The following is a 13687-nucleotide window of genomic DNA, read 5'->3' on the forward strand; positions in this document are numbered from 1 at the left end:
ATATTACTATCTTGATGCCAGCTCCGAAGACATATGATGAGATGATAAGTAGAATTCAGAAATGTACAGAGGCAATAGAGCAATGGGCTATTCATTTCCATCTCAAGCTTAATCAGGATAAAACACAATTTTTATGGCTAGGTTCGCCAAAGAACATAAAGGGTAGAGAGGCCTTTGTTTTTGGGAAGAATAAATTTAAATTTGAGTTTACCACTCAAATTTTAGGGGTAGAGGTGGATAGTCAACTTACAATGTTAGATCAGGTAAATAAGGTGGTTAAAGTTCCTTTTTTTCTATTAAGAAAACTAAGAGCTATTCAAATAAATTTTGAGACATCTTTCTTTAGGCTTATAGTGCAATCCCTAATGCCCTCCAAGTTAAACTAATGCAGTGTAGTGTATGTTGGCTGTACTAAGGTGGTTTTGAAAAAGCTTCAGACAGTTCAAAACCCAGCGATTAGAGTTATCTTTTCACTATGTTGGGATGAACATATATTGCCTTATTTCTATAAACTTCACTGGTTATCTGTGTTTGCAAGATCACATGTTAAAGTATGCTCTCTATTTTGTTTTTTCATTCCTTTTTGGGTATACCCCTTCATATCTGGTTGAATTTTTTTCTGTTTTGGACAGACAAGTAGGTCGGGGCCAGGTTGTTTTGAAGTTTCCATTAGTGGCTGCAGTTAAGTCTGTTAGACAGTTGTCTTTGTCTCTGTCCTATCAAGCTGCTTCGATCTGAAATTCTCTTCCTATTTCAGTTCAGCACTGTGTGATTATTTAAGGTTTAGAAAACAATTAAAAGCTTTCCTTTTTAGTAAATATGTGGGTTGATTTTTCTAATTAGTGTTGTTAATGCTGTAATTCCCAATTTGTGTTTCGGTCTTTTGCTTGTTGTGATCCGCATGGAACTGTATAGGCTTTTGCAGAATATAAAACTGAAGTGTAATGTATTGAGCGTCACGTAATTGCTGTGGAAAACTATTCCATAATTTAGGTGCTGCAATCATAAAGATCTTCTCTGTCTCTCTCTATATTGTCACCAGGGAGAGCGCTCCCGGTACAATCGAGAAACAAATGTCCACCAGCAACTTCAATCTTAAGGCATTTATTCCATGCAGGTTTCTAGTAGACCTGATACACGGTTCCAACAGTAGCATTCACCTTCAATCTTAAACACATGTAAGCCACCTGAAAGTGTGTGGCAAATAGTCCCCTTTAAGCAGTAGGCTGCCAGCACCTACCAGGATTCAATACAGGCTCACAGTCAGCTTCAGTCTGGGCTCTTTATCCAGTGCACAGTAAACAGTAGTTCAATTCCCAAGACAAACAGTTCATTCAGTTCATCATCCCAGTTCAATCACAAAGCAGCCTTTACCTTCAGGAGGTTTCAATACTTTAGGGACTTCTCACACCCAAGGGATTTTCCCTGCAACTGCTTCTCTCTCACTTCATCTCTCCTCATGAACTGAACTCCTCTGGGACTCCTCCCCACCTGCCTAATCAATCCCTGGCTTCTGCTCTCACAACCAATCATTCTCCTTCCACTAGCTTCCCCAACACCCTTACCAGCTGAGTTAAGCATTAGACTAATGAGGAGCTCCTGCACACAGGGTTTCCTATCTCTCTTTCCCCCTAGTGGCAGCCGCTCTACACATCCTGCCAGCTTACACCCATGTCTTCCCCGATTGCAGCTAGGAGTCCAGTCCGGGTTCTTCATCTCACCCCCTGGCTCCTTGCCTGCAATGCCTTCTGGGACTTGTATTTCAAACTGAAACTGCCTTAACCCAACTATCCTGGATGTGACTATCACAATATATATATCTAATCTCACTTGGTGAAAAGATGGTATCTCAAGCAGGTTTTGATTCTGAGATCTCTCTCCCTTATCCTTTTTATTGTCCACCTCTTTATATACTATGTTTAGATGTTTTATTCATTTTGTTTTATCTTATAACTTAGCTATATTATGTAAGCCGCATTGAGCCTGCTGACAAGTGGGAAAGCGCGGGTTATAAATGTTACAATACAATACAATTACACGGGTGGGAATATAGGTCTTCAAAGCATTTGCAAGATAGGCTGATGACTGATCATGCAACAACTTAAACACCAACAAAGCAACTATACAGTTAATTCGCCATGCAATAGGCAACCAGTGTAGCTGTTTCAAATAAGGTAAAATATGTGTAAAATGTGAGCAACCCACAGTCAACAGGAATTGTGTACTGCAAGTTGAATTGGATGGGAACCTCTACCAGGTGCTGATAGATTCTGGCAGTCTAAGAAGCCTTATTTGCAGGGGAATAGCCACCTGACTCCACGTGAACTATAAACTAAGCCAATGTATACACAGAATAAACAAATCTCCACAGAATACATAGTATGCAGCAAAACAGTGAAGATGACTCAAAAGTGAGTGGACAACGCTCCCATTTTTTAAAATTTTATTTGTAACATTTGTATCCCAAATTTTCCCACCAATTTGCAGGCTCAATGTGGCTTACATTTGCCGTAATAGCAGAATTACAAATGGACTTGCGTTAAGGTACATACATACATGGTAACATACATGGAATATGATATATATGGGACAGATGATAGTATATATATATATATATATATATATATATATATATATATATATATATATATATACCAGGTGTATACATACATGGTGAAGAAGAATACATTATGGTAATGCTTAAATGTTCCTGAGTAATAAATTGGATTGTCACATACATTAGGTCTTCGACTATAAAGAGATCCTATTCGACATAAGGTTTATGGTGGTAGTGCTTGATCATTGAAAGCAAAGAGGTTAATCAGTCATGCTATAAAAGTTCGGTTTTGTAAGGAGTGTGTATAATGTTGTTGTTTAGTATTTAAGATGGATGTTTATTGTATGCCTTCTTGAAAAGATCTGTTTTCAGTAGCCTTCGGAAGATGGTTAGGTCTTTCATTGTTTTTATAAAACAGTTTATTAAAGGATAGTTGTGATGATCAAGACTCGACACAGTTGTGTTTCGGCCGATAAGGCCTGCCTCAGGAGTCTCTCAGAATAAAGTCATCCACTTGAAAAATAAGTCGACACGCTTATGTAAGGATTAAAGAGCATGCGCTCCGTGTGCCCAAGTAGAACAAAAGCTTTGAAAAGCAGTAAAGCTCTGAACTGCTTTTCAAAGCTTGCTGCATGCTGTGGCCCTGCAGGAGCAGGCCATGAGAGGAGATTCTTACATCTAAGGCCTAGTTTGTGTTTACTTTCTCCTCTACCTGTGAACTGAGGACTCCCTATTATCTCTATTCACCTTAACCCAGTGTGGAGCTCCGTTGTATCCAGGCAAGGCAGCATTTTGGTGGCCCTTGTTCACGTTACCAAAAAAAAAATCTTTGACAGATAAACACACAACTTTAGCAGTTTATGGCTGTTTAAATTATTAAGGGGATTTTTTACTAAAGACTAGCCGTTGAGCCCGTAAAAACGGGCTGGTATTGAGGTTCTCCTCCCCCCGCGGTCACCACCGCTCCCCTCCCCCCCGCGAAGTCGCCACCGCTCCCCCCCCCCTCGAAGTCGCCGCCGCCACCACTCCACCTGGCCCGGGCCCTCTCTTTACTTTTGAACTTACACATCCATTCGCCGAACGCAGCAACGCACATCAGCTGAGCTGCCCCTTCCTTCTCTGCCTGTGTGTGTCCCGCCCTCGCTGACGTTACGTCACAGGAGGGCGGGGCCACAGGCAAAGAAGGAAGGGCTCACTGCAGCTCAGCTGATGTGCGTTGCTGCGTTCGGCGAATGGATGTGTAAGTTCAGAAGGGAAGAGAGGGCCCGGCCGGGTGGAGGGGTGGCGGCAGCATCCTCGGCGGCGCAGTTTCCCTCTCTGTCCCGCCCCCCCCGTCATCACGTATTGACGCGGGGGCGGGACAGAGAGGGAAGTCTCTACTGCGCATTTGCGAGTGAGTCGGTCACTCGCCATTTATATGTTTGATTAGTGCATATTATCTGCAGCAGGAATAAAATGGGTCATACACTAATCTTTAGTAAAAGACCCTCTAAATGATCAAAGTCACAAGTTTTATAAAGAGGTGCAGTATAGGGTGGGCTGATGTCTGTCAGGTTCTCAGGTTCAGAGCCCGCAGGGTCGGGCTCTGGAGCACACGTGAGCCCTTGGGCTGCTGACGAGGAGCGACAGCAGCAGGCAAAACCCACCAACCAACGCTGGGCAAGCACACCGACACCGGCAGGGACTGCAGGCACCGCCCAGCGAGCCGGAACACACGGACTGGAATCCCCCGGACTGGAACACTGGACTGCAATCCCCCGGACTGGTGGACACAGGACTGGAACACACACTGGACCGGAACACACTGGACTGGTCCGTACAGCTTCACATGCGCTTGGCCACTATCCCCCCAAGGGTTGAGCCCTTGGGTTCGAGTGGCCGGCAGGACTTACCGGATACCGGATGACACAGGGACCAGGACTGGAAACAGAAGTACTCCTCAACCTAAACTGACCTAAGTGTTCCCAAGCCCTAAACCAGCAGGAGAGTTCCTAACAGTAAACTGACAAAAGGACTTCCTAAGCCCTATACTAAACAGGAGCTCCTAAGCCCTGCTCAACAAAGGGACTTCCTAAGCCCTAAACTAACAGAGCAGGGAACTGAATACACAAGCTAACAAAGGAGCTTCCTAAGCCCCCACGCTACAGCAGTGCACCACCGCACTAACCTAACCCAGGTGCCACTAAGCACCAAGCTACAGGAGTACTTCTCACAGCGAACTAAAATGCCTCTAACAGCACCAAACCCAGAAGTACTTCTATCAGCAAACTAAAGTGCTTTCTACAGCACCCAAAACCAGAAGTACATCTAACAGCAAACTGAGGTGCTTCCTACCACCAAAACCAGAAGTACTTCTAACAGCAAACTAGCAGTGCTTCCTACAGCACCAAAACCAGAAGTACTTCTAACAGCAAACTGCAGTGTTCCTAACAACACCAAACCCAGAAGTACTTCTAACAGCAACAGAGCTTCCAAAGCCCTACACACAGCAATGCTTCCAAAACCACCAAGAGGGAAAAGCAGGGGGAACCACAAGGGGAAAGCAGGAAAGCAAACACATAGTCACAAGTGCACACTGCACTGCACTGGACCTTTAGCAAAAGCAAGCAGGGAAACTAGACACAAAGTCAGAAGTGCACACTGCACCACCCTACCTCAAGCAAACACAACCGTTGCAAAGGCTCTGAAGGAAAGAACACCACTTCCTTATCAAGGCCCTCCCTGATGATGTCATACTCCCTAGACCCAGGCAGCACACTGAAACACAGAGAGCACACTGAAACCCATAGAGGCCCAACCCACACCAATGCAGCACCGTGAAGCACTTGAAGCCAGTACACCCAAAGAGAGAGCAGAGCAACTCAGGCAACACCCACAGCTGCAATAAAGTGAGACAATTAGAGTCATGCTGCTGGAAGCTGCCAGCACAGAGAGAGAGAGCCAGCTCAGAAAGAACAGACAAAAGAAACAGAAGCCAGCTAAGCTGACCACCAGGAAAAAGGTAAGTTTGAGAGGGGTTATGACCACAATCATAACAATGTCAATGTTTGTGTTGATGCCTCCCTTTATTTAAAAACGTTTGCCTGCACACTGAGATGTCAGCCTTGAATAGTCAAACTTATCTGCTTAACCTCTGATGTTACCAGGACAGGTCCTTTTGAATAATGAACCCATTCTATATAATTTTGAGGAATTAACTGTCTAAAGCTATACTGAGGGAATGGTATATGAAATATCTCAGCGGTCCACTGGACTGAATACTATAGCTATGCATTCTGAATCTTTAAAGTTCTATCTCAACTTTTGGTTGGGAAGCTACCTGTGACACTGGGGCTCTGTGGATTCTGGGACAAGGGTAGTGGTCCTGCAGTTTGTGAGCATGCGTACACAGAGGAATATGTCTCTTTAAAGATAGAAGTTTATCCTTGTCATCCCACTCAGAAGCCATTTTGTGGATGAGGATGGCAAATTGAAATGGCTGCAGAGATGGTTTGGAGAGATTTTCTCCACTGCAGGGTACATGAGCAAGCCTAGCTTGCACATGAGAGTCTGAGCATGACACCTGCATCTGCTTTCTTGTCACTGGAAGTATGGGGGGGGGGGGGGGGGGGGAGGAAAGTTTTTCCATATTCTCATCAGTACATCTTTCAGAACCATGATGGACAGGCAATGCTAACAGTTCCTTTGGAGCACCAAGGTACTTCAAGATGCCAAACACTGGATCCATAGACTCTATCTCCAAATCAAACTGAATGGATTTTGCCATTACCTGTGCAAAATCTGGAAAGGACAGATCTTCTGATAGGATTTCCTCCTTGCCTATGAATCTCAGGGAAGGCTAAGATATGCTTTAAAATCACATGTTAATACATGTACAGAGGGAGTAATGGTATAAACTCTCTTTCATAAATAAACCCTGTTTTACCTGCAAAAAGGGCTTTATAAAGGGGTTGTGTGTGTATAAAGTATTTTTATATGACCTAAGGATAGGCATGCTCGGGGGAGGAGTTGGGACAGAGTGGAGTCAAGTATGTATGTATTTTATAAAATGTGTGTGCATGTTTCTACCAACTCCCAAGCAGATGTAAATGCATATGAGTGAAGTTTATCCACGCATGTGACAATTTTGTGGGTTATTTATGAAAACACATAAGCGCCTATATGTTTTTCCTTATCCCTCTCTGTTTAAAATCCATATTCTTCTTCCCATGTCTCTCCCTGGGGAATGCTTGAAACATTAGGCTTGGTGACTATCACTCATGTACCAGCCAGTGTCATATTCTACTCTTATAAGGAAGATAATTTTGTAACAGTTTTCCTAACTTGTGCAGTCGGTACACATATCAGTTAAACCAATTTTCAAAGGGGAACTACAAACTTATTTTCTCTTTAAAAAAAAACCTCCACACACATATATCTGACTGTTTAGTATACATCAAATTTTCTCACTAATTTACAGGTATGCTTTTGAAAATCCAAAGAATGCTCATATGTCCAAACTCTGCTCACCACTTGTTAGTATGTGCAAACATTAATTTACATAGGTAAATGTCCTTGAAAATTATCTCCATATTGAACCAATGGACAGAAAATCTGTTATATATTATGACAATTTTGTACTTAAGAATTTTGCAAAACTGAATGGTCACTTACTCTGACATGTAGTCCACTAACTCATTAAAATATGGTTTTTCTTCATGATTTTTGTAAAATTGTGCCGCCTTCTCATGAGTTAGGTTTATTTCCTTCATATCTGATATAGCAAATCCAGATTCTTTAATCCTGCGCATAATGACATCTAAGAAAAAAAACGTAGAAATTCAATATAGTTTAGCATGGTTGTTAAGGGGGATGTTTTCAAAATGTAGGTAGTTGCTGAAATCTGAGGATATTTTTTCCTACAGACTTGAAGTTCCATTTTTCACAGGATGTTCACAACTGCTCTATTATAGAAAAGGCTCTGGTGAATGCAGGACCTTTGGTAGAACACATATAAGAATGCTGGCAAATACATATGCATTTGCCTGCATGTCCACTGGAACTAGCCATTCTACAAAAAACATGCTAAGAAAGAGGTATCATTCCACTCTTTACATGTGTAAGCAGCGGTAACTACATGTACAGGTATAAGTGCCAATCTTGCAATATAAATATGTATTTGTCGCCACTGTGTATGTGCTAATTTTACAAAACTATACATACAAGAGGAGTCAAATGAACTTTTTGTTTTTTTATTATTTTTGAGGTAATGTTAGACATCACAGAGGTAAGCACAAATGTCCTACACTCGTGTCACTTAGAGCAGGTGTAAATGCCAACTGGGAAATTCTTTAAAATACACATGTATTTCCTCTATAAAATAGGAAATACATGTAATGTTTGTTTGACTGCCCAAACATTACATTACAGGTAATTTATATCTCACACATACAGGTCATTTATACCTCATACATACCAAGTTCAGTGTGGCTTACATATTCAAACAGACTGGGCATTCCCAGGAATTATTACATCAAACAAATTAAGGGGCCCTTTTACAAAGCGGTGGTAAGCCCATGCTAAGCTGGAGTTACCGCCGGCCCAATGCAGGTGCCAGTGGTAGTTTCAGCCCAAGCATTCACTATTTCCTATGCTAGGGAAAATCGGCCTATATTTTTAGCGCAGTGCTAACCCAGCGGTAATGCGACAGCACTGCACGCTACCCGGTTACCGCCGAGTTAGAACAGGAGCCCTTACCGCCACTTCAATAGGTATAACAGGTAGATGATTCTGCTGCAAAAATGGTATATAACATGTTAAAGTATCTGGGTTATATGGCACTAGGTACAGGATCTACTCACGATAAAGGTAATCAGATTGATCTTTTTGCAGTTAGATGGATTTTATGGTCCCCCATCAATAAAATATTTGCAAATCTCAGGTTGACATCAGAGATAAAATCTCTGAAATATTCTGTATTGACTTCCATTTTCCTGGAAATAGTATAAAATAGTATAAAATCATGCTCAGAACATGCCTCCTTCAAGTCTATGCATCCCACTGCACGTATATATGTAAAAAGCAGCACTGTAAAATTGGTGTTGTACGTGTCTAATCTCCTTTGTATATTTTCCCTTTGAAACTGCCTAGTCTTTTGTATACTTTCCCTTTGAAAATTGCCTAGAAAATAAATACTTATAGAGATTTGAACTTCTTTTTCTGAGCAGGGCCGGTCTTAGCAATTGCGGGGCCCTGTGCAGACCAGTTCCCCGTCCCGCCTAGCCCTGCCCTCACCTACCCCCACCCCTTGTTGACAAGATGTGTTTTAAACATTTTTTTTATTTCAAATAAAGCAATATCAAGCAAAATGTGTACAGAAAAACTAATTCAAATATGCACAGTGCCATCATAGAAAACCTTTGGGTTTAAAAAGTAAAACCATGGGGGTCACGTGATGTTGTGCTAGGAGAGCGGACACAAATGAGAGAGCTCCCGGGCCCGGATCGCATTAACCCACCCTCCACGAGCAATATTCTGAGAGCCGAACCAGTTTCACAAAGGAAAAGGATTGGGAAACTGCGAGGCAGCGAAAAACAGCTTACTTTGATGCGAAGCCATGACCGTGAAGTCGCAACGTTGAGAAAAAGAAAAAGCGCCACACAACGATTCTAAACTGGCGGCAGAAGACCCTGGGAGTTCCTCTGTAAGCTCCGCATGGGCGGCTGAAGTGGTAGCGGAGGTCAAGAAGGCAATAGCAGACTCTGGATAAACGTTTGCATATGGTAGCGGACAAGCTGGATACAGTGGATGGGAATTTAGAATCTTTTTTTTTTATTAATATTATCCAATATTTTACAAGACAATCCTCTTGTTCAGGAAAAGTATCTAGTAATCTACAAATTATGTAAACCTAGTAAAACAAAAAGGAAAAAAGTGAGGCTTAAAAAGCTTCACATTAACAGGAAAACTATACTCAAGTCCATATATGTGATCCAAGATTTCAGGAAGTTACTGGAGACAAAATATCTAAAGGTTAATCAAAAAAGAAATTCTACAAGTACTGTTAAGTAGAGCAAACACTTATAATTAACGCTTATCCACTTTCACTGAGGTTATGAGTGCAGATACATGAGACGGCTCTGTAAATACATATTTTTTTTCCTTAAACTTTATTATACACTTGCAGGGGTACCTTAAAAAAAAGGTACCCCCCAAGTGTAGAACTTCAGGCCTAAGGAGCAGGAATTGTTTCCTTCGTCGTCGTGTCTCCTTGGAGACATCAGGAAACAATAAAACTTTTAAACCCAGAAAGGGTTTATCTCTATTTCGGAAAAACAGACGAAGGATCCAATTCTTGTCTGGTAATGTAGCTGCAGTAGCTAATTCGGTATCTGAGGTCTCAAGCAAGAGCGAAACATTCATCGGAGCTTCGGGTTGAGTGGTTCCTTTCCCAGGAATATAATAAACCATAGTCATTGGTGGTAGATTCTGTTCAGGAATTGATAAATGTTCACGCATATAGCGTTTCAACATATCCATAGGAGCAACATTTTGAAGTTTAGGAAAGTTGACAAATCTTAGATTATGATTTTTAGTGTAATTATCAAGTTTCCATTTTATCTCTAAGACTCGTCAAATCTTTCATCATAATAGGTTGTGCCATTTCAAGCTTCATAATTCTTTGATCCAAATTAACAAATTTCCCGTTCAAATCTTTAATCTGTTCATCTTTCTCTACCAAATTGCTTTCCAGAGATTTAACTTTAGGCTGTACATCGTTTATCTGCTTGAGGAAAACTTGTCCTAGGTTGGAAACCAGGTCCCACAAAGCTTCTAATGTCACATCTTTTGGTCTAGTCATAAATTCTTTAGGAAGTTCAAACCTTACAGGCTGGTCTCGGTCCTCACTCTGCCCCTCTCCCCTCAGTTTGCGACGTTTCCACGGGCAAACTGCTCTCCAGTCCCACCTCTGTAGTAAGTGAAGCTTTGATTTGACGATCTTCTGGGCCCCTAACCTCTACGGGAGTGGACCCCGTCGAATCCAGAAGGAAGGAACTGGCGCCTATCGGCTGGGGAGGGGGAGTGCGTTCGGCGGGGCTAAGAGTAATATCAAAGCCAGAGAGCGCCGGTCTCCATTTCGCCGGCGCGCACCTCTGGAAGCGATCCGCCGTCACGGTGAACTCCCTGCGATCTCAAATAACGATCCATCGGACCAGGTAATGAGAAAGTTAGCGGGGAAGCCCTGCCCGCTAATCTCCCTCTTCGTTTAGGCATTTTTTTTTTTTAGGAGAACGAGAGTCGCAGCAACCTAACAGCTTGCGGCCCGAAATTAGAATCTTTAAAAGGAGACTTTTCTACACATTGTCAGCGCGTCTCGGATCTTGAAGATCAGGTGCTGCAGCTTTCAACTTTGACCAACACTTTACAGGGCAGGATGAAAGTATTGGAAGATAAGGTAGATGATATGGAGAATTGTTCTCGGAGGGGGAATCTGCGCTTGATCGGCCTCCCTGAAAGCATTGCTGAAGGGGAATTGAGACAGTTCCTGGAATCGTGGCTGGTGTCTACCCTGTGGTTGCGGTTGGAGCTGGGCCCGCTCCGTATAGAGCGGGCACATCGGTAAGGCCCTAAGAGACAGGAGGAGTCGCACCCACGGATGGTAATATGTAAGATCTTAAATTTTGCTCACAAGACTGAAATCCTGCAGGCTATAAGATCTAAAGGCCCTCTTTCCTATGATAAGAAAAAGGTGCTGTGCTTCCAAGACTTTTCAACTCGGGTAGCGAGCTTATGGCCCGGTATGTGCTGAACTACACCGCAGACACACACAATTTGCTTTGATATACCCAGCTTGACTCAAGATCTTTACGGAGGGATGGTCCCAATTCTATGACTCGCCTGAAGCAGCTCAGGCCTTTCTGAAAGACTTGCCCACCTCTATGGATACGGCCTGATGGAAAAAATCACCATTTGCAAGTGGAATGCTGTATATGTACGTTTGTAGGACTGGATTTCGGTGATCTAGTCTTGCTGCTTTAGGCCTCTTGCAATTAGAGGGGTTCAACAAGTTCATCCTTTGGCTGCAAAATGCTGGTTCTATGCTTATTTGGAGATAAATTACAGATGAAGAAATGGATGGATTGGAGACAAGGAATCTGAAATGGCTGCACAAAGAGCGCTGCATATGTTGTTGTTGTAATATGCTGCTTTTTTTTCTGTGGGCATGCCTGCAAAGTAACTAGCCCTGCTAAAACCCGAAACATTTATTGTTTTTTTTTCTCTCTCTCTCTCTGCAGCTGATGCTTTGATTTTGCTCTGTATGCCTAAAAATCTTTGAGTGGTTGGACCAAATTGATGCCTGGATTTGTTGACACGGCTGCTGCATTTGATGGTGCAATATGTTTTGTTCTTGCATTATGATCTAGAGTGCTATGCAGATACTTGAACTGCAACTTCAGAGTATTGCCTGTTGCGGTTGCAGGAGGAATCAGGTGTGTGGTTTTTTTTTTTTAATGTAGTTCGTGCTCTGACCTTGCTCTGTATGTTAAAAATCTAACTGTACCCCGGTGTTGATGGGAAGAAATGCTGTTTGAATTGCGGATTCAGTTGTTGCACAAGATGATGAAAGTGCTTTTTTTTTTTGGGTTCAATGGAACTTTGCAGGAAAATTTAATGTTTCAATATAAATGCTGGTTCAATTGTTGAAATATTATGGAGGGTGGGTTTGGGTATTCCAGGGGGTGGGGGGGTTTCTCACGCAGGGCCTTGTCCAAGAGTTGATTGGACATTTTTGATTTATGGGGTTTGAAGGGGTGGATAAAGGGTATGGGAGAATAGTGTTTTGTGGGGGGGGGGGGGGGGGTTGTAAGGGGAAGGGAGTGCTAGGCTGGGGGTGGTTATGTATGTGGGTTTTATTTGGGATTTTTGTTTTTGGGGGTGTGTGCTGGGTAGTCATGCGTGTGGATGAAGAGTGTGTTGTCGAGTCCAAAGATTCTTTTTCGTCCGGTGTTGGTCGGAGGTTGCTGGCTGGGACAACCGCCCGAGGGTAAGGTTAATGGTTGAATTTCTGCAAATGTTTTTGTTGATTACTATTAAGTGATGCCGGTTAAACTGGTGTCATGGAATGTGAACGGAGTCTCCTCGCCCATTAAGAGGCAGAAGATCATACAGGCCTTGAATCGTCAGAAAGCTGATACTGCGTTTTTACAAGAGACCCACTTGCCATCGACAGAACATTCTAAATTTAAGCATTGGTAGGTAGGACATGTAGAAGAGGTCCCAGTGGTGGGCCGTAAGGCTGGTCTGCTGGTTCTTTTCCGGAAAGGCTTGGACCTGGTGACACATCAAACATGGAGAGACCCCCAAGGACGATTTTTTGTTAGTGAAGGCTTCGGTAAACAAAAAAAACCCTATTGCTTTGTAATGTATACGGACCAAATGTCTATGATCATAAGTGGGTGAAGTCTATAATATGTAAGGTTGTGGGAGTCGTAGACATACCCATCATTATGGGGGGGGGGGGGGATTTCAATATGGTTCATGACCCTGCTTCGGACAGATCTAAGGGATCTGGGGGAGAGGTGGGCTCGGCAACAAAGGGAATCCCACTGTTATGTTTTAGTCTGAATTTATTGGATGTTTGGAGAACCTTAAACCCGATGGACAGAGATTATATGCACTTATCGAGGGCACACAGCTCACAATCCCAGATTGATTATTGGCTTTGTCATCAGAGTTGTTTTCCTCTGTAGTTTTGCCTGTAATTGAAGCGTATAGTGTCTCCGACCATGCTTGTGTTTGATGGATCTGAAGGGTCCCGATGATGCTCCATATACTTCTCATTTTCCTCCTAAATTATACTGGGACACGACCTTTCGAGAATTTTTGATGCAAAAATGGATGGATTATCAGCTCCATAATGAGGGCTACAAAGATCAACCAATTATTTATTGGGAAGCAGCTAAGGTAAAATTATGTATCATACCTGATAATTTTCTTTCCATTAATCATAGCTGATCAATCCATAGACTGGTGGGTTGTGTCCATCTACCAGCAGGTGGAGATAGAGAGAAAACTTTGCCTCCCTATATGTGGTCATGTGCTGCCGGAAACTCCTCAGTATGTCGATATCCAAGCTCCATCCGCAGGACT

The 13687-nt window shown here is 42.7% G+C and overlaps 1 protein-coding gene across 1 annotated transcript in view; it reads right to left on the reverse strand.

Moving 5' to 3' along the window:
• Positions 1-13687, reverse strand: part of NME8 (NME/NM23 family member 8) — a 405852-nt gene that overhangs the window by 50312 nt on the left and 341853 nt on the right. The window contains exon 16 of the mRNA XM_030207906.1: positions 7211-7355. Coding sequence (XP_030063766.1) covers positions 7211-7355 — 145 coding nt within the window. The remainder of the gene's footprint in view (positions 1-7210; positions 7356-13687) is intronic.

This window comes from Microcaecilia unicolor, chromosome 1 (genome assembly GCF_901765095.1).
Source record: "Microcaecilia unicolor chromosome 1, aMicUni1.1, whole genome shotgun sequence".
NCBI classification, from domain to species: domain Eukaryota; kingdom Metazoa; phylum Chordata; class Amphibia; order Gymnophiona; family Siphonopidae; genus Microcaecilia; species Microcaecilia unicolor.